Genomic DNA, 10,180 nt, shown 5'->3' with positions numbered 1-10,180 from the left:
AACCTTACCAACCAGGTCACCCCACCCTATTATTTAAATTAAACTAATCGCATCCTAACCTCGTATTACGGGGGTGAGTTGGGGGGTTGACTCCCCATTATTTTAACTACGCGAAACCTAACAAGCTCGTGTTACGGTGCGTGGGGGCAATGGGTCACCTCGTGGAGTTCGTCGGGTCTTTTCCAGGTGAAAACCCGGGTTACCACGTGAAAGACCTGCATTCCGTGTGTGGGGCCATTAGGGGAGGTTGACCCCCCATTATTTTAATCCAACTATTGCCGCTACAGTGGGCTAAGGAGCCTGCTGCTGCTGCTGCTATAGAAGTAACCTACCGCTGGTAAAATAGTGCTGGGATGTACTTGTCTCGACAAAATTAAATTAAAAGGTTTCCATAACATAGAAAACAAAATACTTGCACAATATTTCACAATTTTCGTAAAAAAATGAAACCCAGACCCAGTCATAAACTACACATTAGCCCAGGTTATATTATATTGGATTCCCTGCACGTCGCCCTCCTGTGGCATAATTTTAGCGATGCTTCAGTGCTTTATTTATTGTAATTTCTGCATTTCTTCCTTCTACCACTTACCAAGTTGTCACCCTTTAATATATATACTTTTTTTCATTTATTCTTAATCTATATTTCTTTTGTTGTTCTTCATTTCTATACTTCTTATTCCCTGTTTAATTATATTGTTTACTTAATTCTTAATTTCTATATTTCTTGTATTCTAAAGCTTCTAGATTTTTTCTTATATTTCTATCACTACATTCTGTATTTCTTTCTAGTATTTTATTAATTTCTTATTTTTTTCTTACCTTCCTAATCATTATTTTTTTCTTATTCGTGTATTTCATTCCTAGTTTCTATATTTATTTTATTTCATTTTTATTTTGATACTTATTCTCGTTTCATGTTTTTATTTAGTTTTCTTCAATTTCATTCCCAGTTTTTAGGATTCTCAAAGCTTTCAAATTCTTTCATCACACTTTTTCCTTTCATTTTCCATAACTTCCATGCACAAGGCTGTTTCCATGCATATTACTGCCACTTCTCTTTCCTGTTCCTTCTCACCATCCAGCATATTAACACCACATTGCTGTTGCCAGTCTCAGGTACTTACTCAGACCATAATTATGACATTTCCATTGACAAGGCTGTTTCCAAGCATGTTTTTCACCATTTTCTATTCTTTCCCTTCTTTCCAATCAATTTCCATCATATATGAACACCATATAGATTATTACACATTATTATTATTGCTATTTTCCACTGACAAGGCTATTCCAAGCATATATTTTGCCATTTTCCTTCCTTTTCCAAATTTTCCAGGATATATTGACACCAAATAGTTGTTACCAAAGCCTTGGGTACTTACTAACTCATTCCATTATTACACATTATTATTATTATACATTTCCATTAACAAGGCTGTTTCCGAATACATTTCTGCCATTTTTCTTTCATTTTCCAGGATATATTAACACCATATAGCTGTTACCAAAGCCTTGGGTACTTACTAACTCATCCCATTATTACACATTATTATTATCATTATACATTTCCATTGACAAGGCTGTTTCCGAGTACATTTCTTTCATTTTCCAGGATATATTAACACCATATAGTTGTTACCAAAGCCTTGGGTACTTACTAACTCATCCCATTATTACACATTATTATTACTAAACATTTCCATTGACAAGGCTGTTTCCGAGCATATCTCTGCCATTTTTATTTTTTTATTTTCCAGGATATATTAACACCATATAGTTGTTACCAAAGCCTTGGGTACTTACTAACTCATTCCATTATTACACATCATTATTATTATTACACAGACAAGCTTTAGTACACTATTAGCAACCATCAGTCACTTTATTATTGAAACACTGTTGGTTGCCTTTGTTGACTTACTGGCCAACATGGGTATAATTATGTTAGAGCTTTGACCTCAAGATTCTTATACCAACTTTATTATAGGACAGAAGGTTATTATTAGTCACATAGAGTTATTATATGCTTAGCCGTCATGGCCGTCTACAGAGTAATGTTTTAAGTATATTATTAATTCCTTAAACAAATCATATTATTATCTTATTATCCCTCCGCCAATTACAGGTCGGAGTTTAATTAATGAGTCCACTATTAATTAAATCTTACAGTATTGCCAGCTCATTTTCTTGGGGTTGAGGTAACATGCTTTTTTTATTTGTTTTTTTTGAGCTGTGTAATGCTATGTATTTTATCCCACTTAACTCTCTTACAGAACACTGACTCGAGGCCTTCCCAAAGAAAACTCATCCTGCTACAAGGTGTGGAAGAGCCTTATTATCAAGCAAGTAACCAAACTCATGCTAAAGATCTATGTACAATCCACTGAGAGGACATCATATAGCAATGGCATATATGTATGTAGTATGCATATGAAGTCATAGCGTGGAGAGGAGGTGGGGCCGGAGCTGGGTGACTCCTGTTAAAGGTTGTATTGGTATTATTAATGTTACAGCCTTGTGACATTGCTAGACACCGATGAGGCAGTCTCTTGCGTGCGTGGCCGGTGATGCTACTGACACCACCGCCAACACCACCAATCAACACCACCGCTCACGACACCAGGGTTTAGGGAGGGGGGGGTATAGTATGTACTGCCATAATAAATAGGGGACAAGCAGGAGGGAGAGCGAAAGAGATAGAGAGAGCAAATGGTTACTCGGACACAGCCGTCACCTCTCCGATCTTCCGTCTGTCGTGGTAAGGGTGTCAGGCGGCCCCTTGGCGGGCGAACAAAACCAAACACACAGCGGCGGCTTGCCTCGCCCCACCGCCAGCAGCAGCGGCGGTGGTGGCGGCCAGGACAGGACAGCGTGAGGGTGTAAAAAAAGAAGGCAGACAGAGAAATGTAAAAAATTGGCACATTTAATTTTAAAACTCAGTCCTTTCCCTTTGTCTAGCCCGATCAACGGCTTGTACAGCAGATGAGGACGACGCGACTGTGACGATGCAACGACGTGACGATACAGCTAAACCTTAACCTAGCTTAGCCTAGCGATACTGGGGGTGGAGGAGGAGGAGCCAACCCTTACGGAGGAACCACCAAAAATCAAGAGGTAACGGAGGAGATATCGGAGGGAGGAAGGCGAGGGAAACCAATGCAAAATAAAGATGATAAATACAAATGGAGAGAAAGAAACGGATGAGGAAAAAGGTATCAATCTCTCCATTTTGTCGCGAAGTGTCTGTTGTTTTCTCTCTCATCGACGTGAAAAAAAAGATAAATATATATTGAGAGAAAGAAACATAGAAGAAAATACTGATCTCTCTCCCTCTTTGTCTTCAAGTATCTGTAAAAAAAATTAAAAATAAAAATAAAGAGAGAAAAATTAAAATACTGATCTCTCTCTCTCTGTCTCTCTTAGTTTCCCTCTCTTCCTCCCTCCACAACTAACTCCACTCAACCCTCCTCCACTCCCTCCGCCTCCTCCTCCTCCTCTTCCTCCTCCTCCTCGTAGGGTTGGTAGGGCTCCTGACCGTCCGCGACCCCCCCGTTCCCTGCGTACTCCTTCCCCTCCCCTTCCTCCATATACACCTCCTCACTTCCTCCCTCCTCCCCTCCCTCGGCGGCAGAGTCCTCTTCCATCTTCTCAGGTCCCTTGCTGTTGTTGGTCTCCGCTTCTGAGTCAGCGGTCTGTTGGGAGAGGTTGTGTTAGTGGTGGTGGTGGTGGGTGGGGGTGGCAGAATTGTGGTGAATTGGTGGGAGTAAAGATTCATTAGGCCATATTGCTAAACATTTCGATGCCAAAGTTCACATATTTGACAAGGCTTTGGTAGGAGTTTGTGGGCATTTCCAGGATTAGTTTTATGGCCCTGGTGGTAGTTTTATCCTTCTTCTGTACCGTGAACCTAAGAAACACATTTGACAAGGCTTTGGTAGGTGTTTGTGGGCATTTCCAGGATTAGTTTTATGGCCCTGGTGGTAGTTTTATCCTTCTTCTGTACCGTGAACCTAAGAAACACATTTGACAAGGCTTTGGTAGGTGTTTGTGGGCATTTCCAGGATTAGTTTCATGGCCCTGGTGGTAGTTTTATCCTTCTTCTGTACCGTGAACCTAAAGAAACACTAATGAGAACCTGATTGACCCCATCTTTGACCTTTAGAATTAGCTGATATGAGAAGCGAAAATGTCTTATAATACCATCCATTGTTCCCTCTTTGAATTACATGGCATTGAACCTTTATTTTCAGGCCACAGAGAAGTAGAGGCCATTACACATTACATTAAGGGTAAGAAACTGCATTTATCTTTCTAGTTACCAAAGATCAAAGCGTGAAACGGTGATATGAGGATAAGTTGAATGTTGAGAAATAGCTAAGTCTCCTCTCCATCAATCCCTATTAACTTAACAGAAGAAGCTTATACAATACAATGAACACACTTCCCTTACCTTCTTTTTCTTGTTGGGTGAGTTGTCCCCATCACTGCTGGCTGTCCTCTTTGCTGCCTCACTGTGGGGGAAAATAAAGAAAGTGTGTGAATAAGAAGAGAGACCGAGAGGAGGAGGACCTAAGAAGCGATACAAAGCGTTACAGGTCAAAAGAAGATCATTGAGCCACAGACAGTTTGAAGGTATGGATGGCAGAGAATACGAGGCCATTAACAAGTACAGAGAACCATAGGTATAGATGATAAAAAGCTAACTGGTGCTGGATTAGAGTAGGTTAGAAGAGAAGATAAAATTAGAGGAAGACATTGAGGCAGAGAGTTTGAAGCTATGGATGGCAAAAATTAAGGTCAGAAAATCATCTTATTACTCTTATTATTGAAATCTATAAAAGGGCATCAAGGAAAAACAAAAAGCTCATATAAACCCAAACAGAATCCCCTTGGTGAGTAGACACATATGAAAAACGAGAGGAACAGTAGATGTTGACATAGAAAAGTTGGAAAGTTTTATTTAGTCGGTGCAACATCTGTGGTCATCTGCCAGAGAGAGACAGAAGGGGAAGGAATTATAGAAGGGAACAGATCCCAGGAGACAGGACACAACCCCCGATTAATACCTGATACCCATTCACTGCTGGGTTGACAGGGGCGTAGGATATCGGAAAAGCCGCCCAAATTTTTCCTCTCCGCCCGGAAATCGAACCCAGGCTCTCTCGGTTGTGAGCCAAGTGTGCTAACCACTGCACCACGAAGCGCCCAGGTGATGACATAGATAGATAGATGATAGAAAGAGAGACAAATGATAATAAAAAGACAGAGATAAATGATATAAAACTAAATGGTACTGGATTAGGTTACGTTAGGTAAGAAGAAACACACACACACACACACAAGGACACCGTAAAAAATTGAGGAAAGGAAGATGCTTGAGGGACATAAAGAAATATAGCTTCCCACAAAGAAATAAAAAGGTTTGGAACAGACTAAGTGAGGATGTAGTATCGGCAAAAGAGTGTCCAAAGCTTTGAGGAAAAGTTGGACAAATACAGATACAGAGACGGGACCACACGAGCGTAAGCCCAGGCCCTGTAAAACTACAAGTAGGTATATACAACTAGGTAAATACTCACCCCTGGCTGCGGTGTGAGGTATCCACATTGGGTTTCTGCTCGTTGAACTCCATCTCCATCAGCTTGGCCTCCATCTCTACAGCCGCAGCCTCGGTCTCGAAAGTAAAGCAGCATTTCCTGTAAGGGGACACGAGGGTTATTTACATAGCTTGACATAGATATCCACACCACACAGGCCCTATGGTTCAGACTAGGTGGATTATCCTTAAAACTACATAATACAAAAAACTAAATGATACCGTACTACAATAAAACTAAGTGGTACTACATTGAGAGAGGTTGAATACTGTATTTAAAAGGGGGAAGGAGTTGGATTCTAATGAATGACTAATGCAATAAGGAGATAAAATAAGACTTGTCACATTCAAGAGAAAGGAGTTGGATTCTTTTATGGCTGAAAAATGTAATAAGAGATTTAATAAGACTTTCATGAACACTATAAGGACATTAAAGTGAGGCAAGTGCAAAGAGGAGATTTAAGAAGACTTTTAGTAACTTATGAGAGTAAGAAAGGAGTTTGATTCTGTATGAATGTAAGGGCTGAAATATCCAATAAATATTCAATTAGACTTCAGTAACTTTATATCAAGGCAATGTGTGAGAGGGGTAGACTAAAGCAAGATGGTAGGGAATGAATGCTTGGTTCAGCGTGTTACTCACCATCCAAAGTGCATGAGTGTGGCTGTCTTGCCAAACTCCATGAGGTCCGCCGCGCCCTTGTCTGTGATGGCGCTCGGGAAGTTGAAGTACACCACCCGCTTGTCCTTCTCCGGCTCCTGGGGGGTGAAGGGGGGGTGAGGGTGTGTGGGGGGCCTGCACACAAAGACTAGGGCAACACATATTACAAGGCAGGTCATCACAACAAGCCACAAAGCCCAGGGGTGAGGCAGCACTCACCTGCTTGAGGTAGGGGTCCTGGTAGGGGAAGCCGCCACCCTCCATGGCCATGGGGTAGCCGCCTCGACCACGGGGCATCATCCTGCTGCCCCGCATGGCCCCTCGCACCCTCATGAAGGAGTTGCCCCGGGGCATGCGGGCTCCACGGGGCATGCCTCTGCCCCGGGAGTAGTCGTTTGTGTACTCCATCATGCCATCACGACCAAAGGAGCCGCCCCGGCCACCACGGAAGCCACCCCGTGGGGGGGCCTCATAGCCCCGCATGCCCCTGAAACTGCCGCGGGGGTGGGGAGGGTGAGGAGGGGCTGAGCGGGGGACCCTGGGGCTGCCCCTCCCATTGCCGTCATAACCGCCACTGGAGGAGTCGTAGCCACCCCGGCCGCCCCGGGTGCCCCGCCCACGGCCGCCTCGTCCACCACGATCCTCATAGCTACCCCGGCCCCGATAGCCACCGCCCCGGGAGCCCATGTCGTAGGTCTTGTCACCCCGGTGCCAGCTGCCGCCCTCGGAGTGGTAGCGATCCCTGGAGCCCTCATGGCCGCCGCCCCTGTCCCTGTTGTACCCGCCACCGCCACTGCCCCGTGAGGAGTTCTGGTAACTGCCCCGTGAAGACGAGTAGCCCCGCCCTGCCCCACGGTTGTAACCACCTCCACGGGGTGTCCCATAGGAGTCCTTGGCCTCGTGGTAGGAGGGGTAAGCGGGCGGCCGCTCCTCAGGGTAGGCCGGGTAGCCGCCACCGCCGCCGCCACCACCACCCTGCTCGTAGGAGGAGTAGCTGCCACCACCGCCGCCGCCATCTTCACCATAGCCATAGCCACCACCGCCACCGCCATCATAGCTGGTGGAGTAGTCAGACTCCTGGGAGTATCCGCCATACCCCGCGGGGGAGTGGGTGTCGCCCCGGTCCCTGGAGTAGCCCGCCGGGGCCTGCTCCCAGTAGGAGGGCCGCTGCTTGCTGCTGTAACCCCCACTGTGGCTGTTCTCAGACCCGTAGCCACCACTGCGCCCCCCTCCCCCACGCCCCCCGCGGTAACCCCCGCCCCCGCTACTGTTCCGGTCGTATCCATCAGACCTGTCACTGCCCCGGGAGCTGTACCCCCGCCCGCCAGACCCCCTGGGGCCCCGAAAGCTGCCTCGTGACCCATCATAAGACCCCCTACTTTTGTATCCCCCCCGGTCTTCACCCCCCATGCCCCGTGAGCCACGGTAGGAGCTCCGTCCACCCCGGGAGCTCCGCCCCCTTGTCATCATGCCGTTTGAGCGATCCATGACTGTGATGTCTCCTGCTAAGCTGGGCCGGGATGATGATGATTATGATGATGCTCAGCTCTGCATCCTGGCTGTGTGTGTCTGTTGAAGAGACCCACTGTTGATAGATACACTCACACACACACACACAGAAATGGAGCTCACTTCCTGTATATCACAAATAAATAAATAAACACTAAGTCTGAAAACACATAATTATTGATACAAGAGTAAAATAATAATTAAAAAGATACACAGCTTTGACAAGGCTGGGAATAGAAATCAAAGATCTACTGTTGTAATTCCTTCCTCAAGGTCCAGACACACAGCAAAGGTAAAAGATGAACCCCCACTTGTCAAAATAATGACACCTGTCCCTGGTAATTACTCCCAACACCTGTGTCCACCACCACCCAGAGAAGAGTTGCCTCACGCAACACCCCCAGCAACACAACATTGCCTGCACTCCTGCTGCCCTCTGCTCTTAAACACCAACACCCCACCAGTCTGTTCTCTGACTGCTATGACATGAAAACATTGACAATTAGCATGGCATATAAGTTGTAATCAATATTGAAAATTTAATGAATTAAAATATGTGGGCCCTGCAGAGCACTTCGGCGGAAGTGGAACCAGATAAATAAGAAACACAAGTAACAAGTAAGTAACAAGGTGTTAGGCCAGGCCCTGCTTGGTGCACAGCCCCTGGCGTGCCGCGGTGCCTGCCACAACGCCTGGCTTCCTGCCGCGGTTAATGCCTGCCTTGATGACTCTCAGCCCACGACAAACACTCAAGAGTGTTCCCGCGGAGCGCCCACCAGGTGCGGGGGTCAGGCGCCGCCCACCCCGGGATGCCCCGCCGCCCCGGCCCCGCCCCAGCACTCCCACCCCGCCCCCACCACACCCACGCCGCCGCCCACCCCCGTCCACGCCCCAGCGGCGGCCCCGCGGGGCGTGCACGTGGGGCGGCGGGGTGGCGCCAATCAATGGAGCCCGCCCCGGGTGGACGCCGCGGCCCGGGCGTGGAGGCGGGCGCCGCCATTACCTGTTTCAGGCCGTGCCCGGCTGGCGTGCCGCTGCTGGCGCGTGGCGGGCCAGGCGCTGCTGCAGGAGGCGGCGGCGGCGGCAGGGAGGAGAGGCGCGGCGTCCACAAGCCGCCGAGGTGCCGGGGACGGGCCGCGGCACTTTTCTGCGGCGCGGTGTTCCCCCTGCTGGACCACTCTTCACTGCTCCGCGACAGTGCTTCACACCAGCATGTTTACACAACAAGTACAAGGTGTATATCTACCCCGGGCCGGCGTGCGCCACAGTAAATACTCGCTTTAATCCTCCCAACACACCGCCTCGCCGCTGTGCCGTGTTGCCGGAAGCCGCCGCTCTCCCTCGCTTGGCGCCTCCACGCTCGCTTACGCCTACTCCTTATTTAACGAACATTTACTCTATTTCACCCAACAATTATTAATAGGAGAATTATTCTTACCTTTAATATTTCGTTAGTGACATATATAATTGTTATTCGCCCACTTAACAGCATGTTGATATTTTGTTGAAGGGCAAACTTAACTATTTTCCTTATTGTCAAAGCAAGAAGAATGGAAAAGAAGAAATAAACTAAAACTCTCCTCACTGAAAGCTGGAGACAGAGAGGGAAAAATAACCAAAGACACAAAAGGAAGGAAGATTAAGGAGTGGTTACCTAAGAAGCGATATAAAGAGGAACAGCTCAAATAAAAGAAGATGATGAAAAAGAAGAAATAAACTAAAACTCTCCTGACTGAAAGCTGGAAACAGAGAGAGAGAAATAACCAAAGACACAAAAGGAAGGAAGATTAAGGAGTGGTTACTTAAGAAGCGATACAAAGAGGAACAGCTCAAATAAAAGGAGATGAAGAAAAAGAAGAAATAAACTAAAACTCTCCTAACTGAAAGCTGGAGACAGAGAGAGAAAAATAACCAAAGACACAAAAGGAAGGAAGATTAAGGAGTGGTTACCTAAGAAGCGATATAAAGAGGAACAGCTCAAATAAAGGAAGATGATGAAAAAGAAATAAACTAAAACTCTCCTGACTGAAAGCTGGAAACAGAGAGAGAAAAATAACCAAAGACACAAAAGGAAGGAAGATTAAGGAGTGGTTACCTAAGAAGCGATATAAAGAGGAACAGCTCAAATAAAGGAAGATGATGAAAAAGAAGAAATAAACTAAAACTCTCCTGACTGAAAGCTGGAAACAGAGAGAGAAAAATAACCAAAGACACAAAAGGAAGGAAGATTAAGGAGTGGTTACCTAAGAAGCGATATAAAGAGGAACAGCTCAAATAAAAGATGATGAAAAAGAAGAAATAAACTAAAACTCTCTTAACTGAAAGCTGGAGACAGAGAGAGAAAAATAACCAAAGACACAAAAGGAAGGAAGATTAAGGAGTGGTTACCTAAGAAGCGATATAAGAGGAACAGC

The 10,180-nt window shown here is 46.0% G+C and overlaps 1 protein-coding gene across 1 annotated transcript; it reads right to left on the bottom strand.

The window, feature by feature from the left end:
• Positions 1–1,807: 1,807 nt before the first annotated feature.
• LOC126982156 (uncharacterized) lies at positions 1,808–9,124 on the bottom strand. The gene is made up of 6 exons (XM_050833999.1): positions 8,770–9,124; positions 6,477–7,826; positions 6,240–6,355; positions 5,580–5,696; positions 4,451–4,511; positions 1,808–3,692 (listed from the first exon to the last, which is right to left on the bottom strand). The coding sequence occupies exons 2-6, from the start codon at positions 7,743–7,745 to the stop codon at positions 3,459–3,461; spliced, it is 1,797 nt and encodes a 598-aa protein (XP_050689956.1). The 5' UTR covers positions 7,746–7,826; positions 8,770–9,124; the 3' UTR covers positions 1,808–3,458.
• Between the last annotated feature and the right edge of the window lie 1,056 nt (positions 9,125–10,180).

This window comes from Eriocheir sinensis, chromosome 50 (assembly GCF_024679095.1).
Source record: "Eriocheir sinensis breed Jianghai 21 chromosome 50, ASM2467909v1, whole genome shotgun sequence".
In the NCBI taxonomy this organism is placed as follows: Eukaryota; Metazoa; Arthropoda; class Malacostraca; order Decapoda; family Varunidae; genus Eriocheir; species Eriocheir sinensis.
Note: the sequence above shows the minus strand (reverse complement) of the source record. Positions and strands in the feature narration are given on the sequence as shown.

Bases quoted from the DNA above. Each gene is read 5' to 3' on its own strand.
- LOC126982156 (XM_050833999.1), bottom strand. From the start codon at position 7,745: ATGGATCGCTCAAACGGCATGATGACAAGGGGGCGGAGCTCCCGGGGT. The intron at 6,356-6,476 runs GTGAGTGCTGCC...TTCACCCCCCAG, and splicing joins AGGACCCCTACCTCAAGCAG to GAGCCGGAGAAGGACAAGCG. The intron at 5,697-6,239 runs GTGAGTAACACG...GTCCCCTTACAG, and splicing joins ACACTCATGCACTTTGGATG to GAAATGCTGCTTTACTTTCG.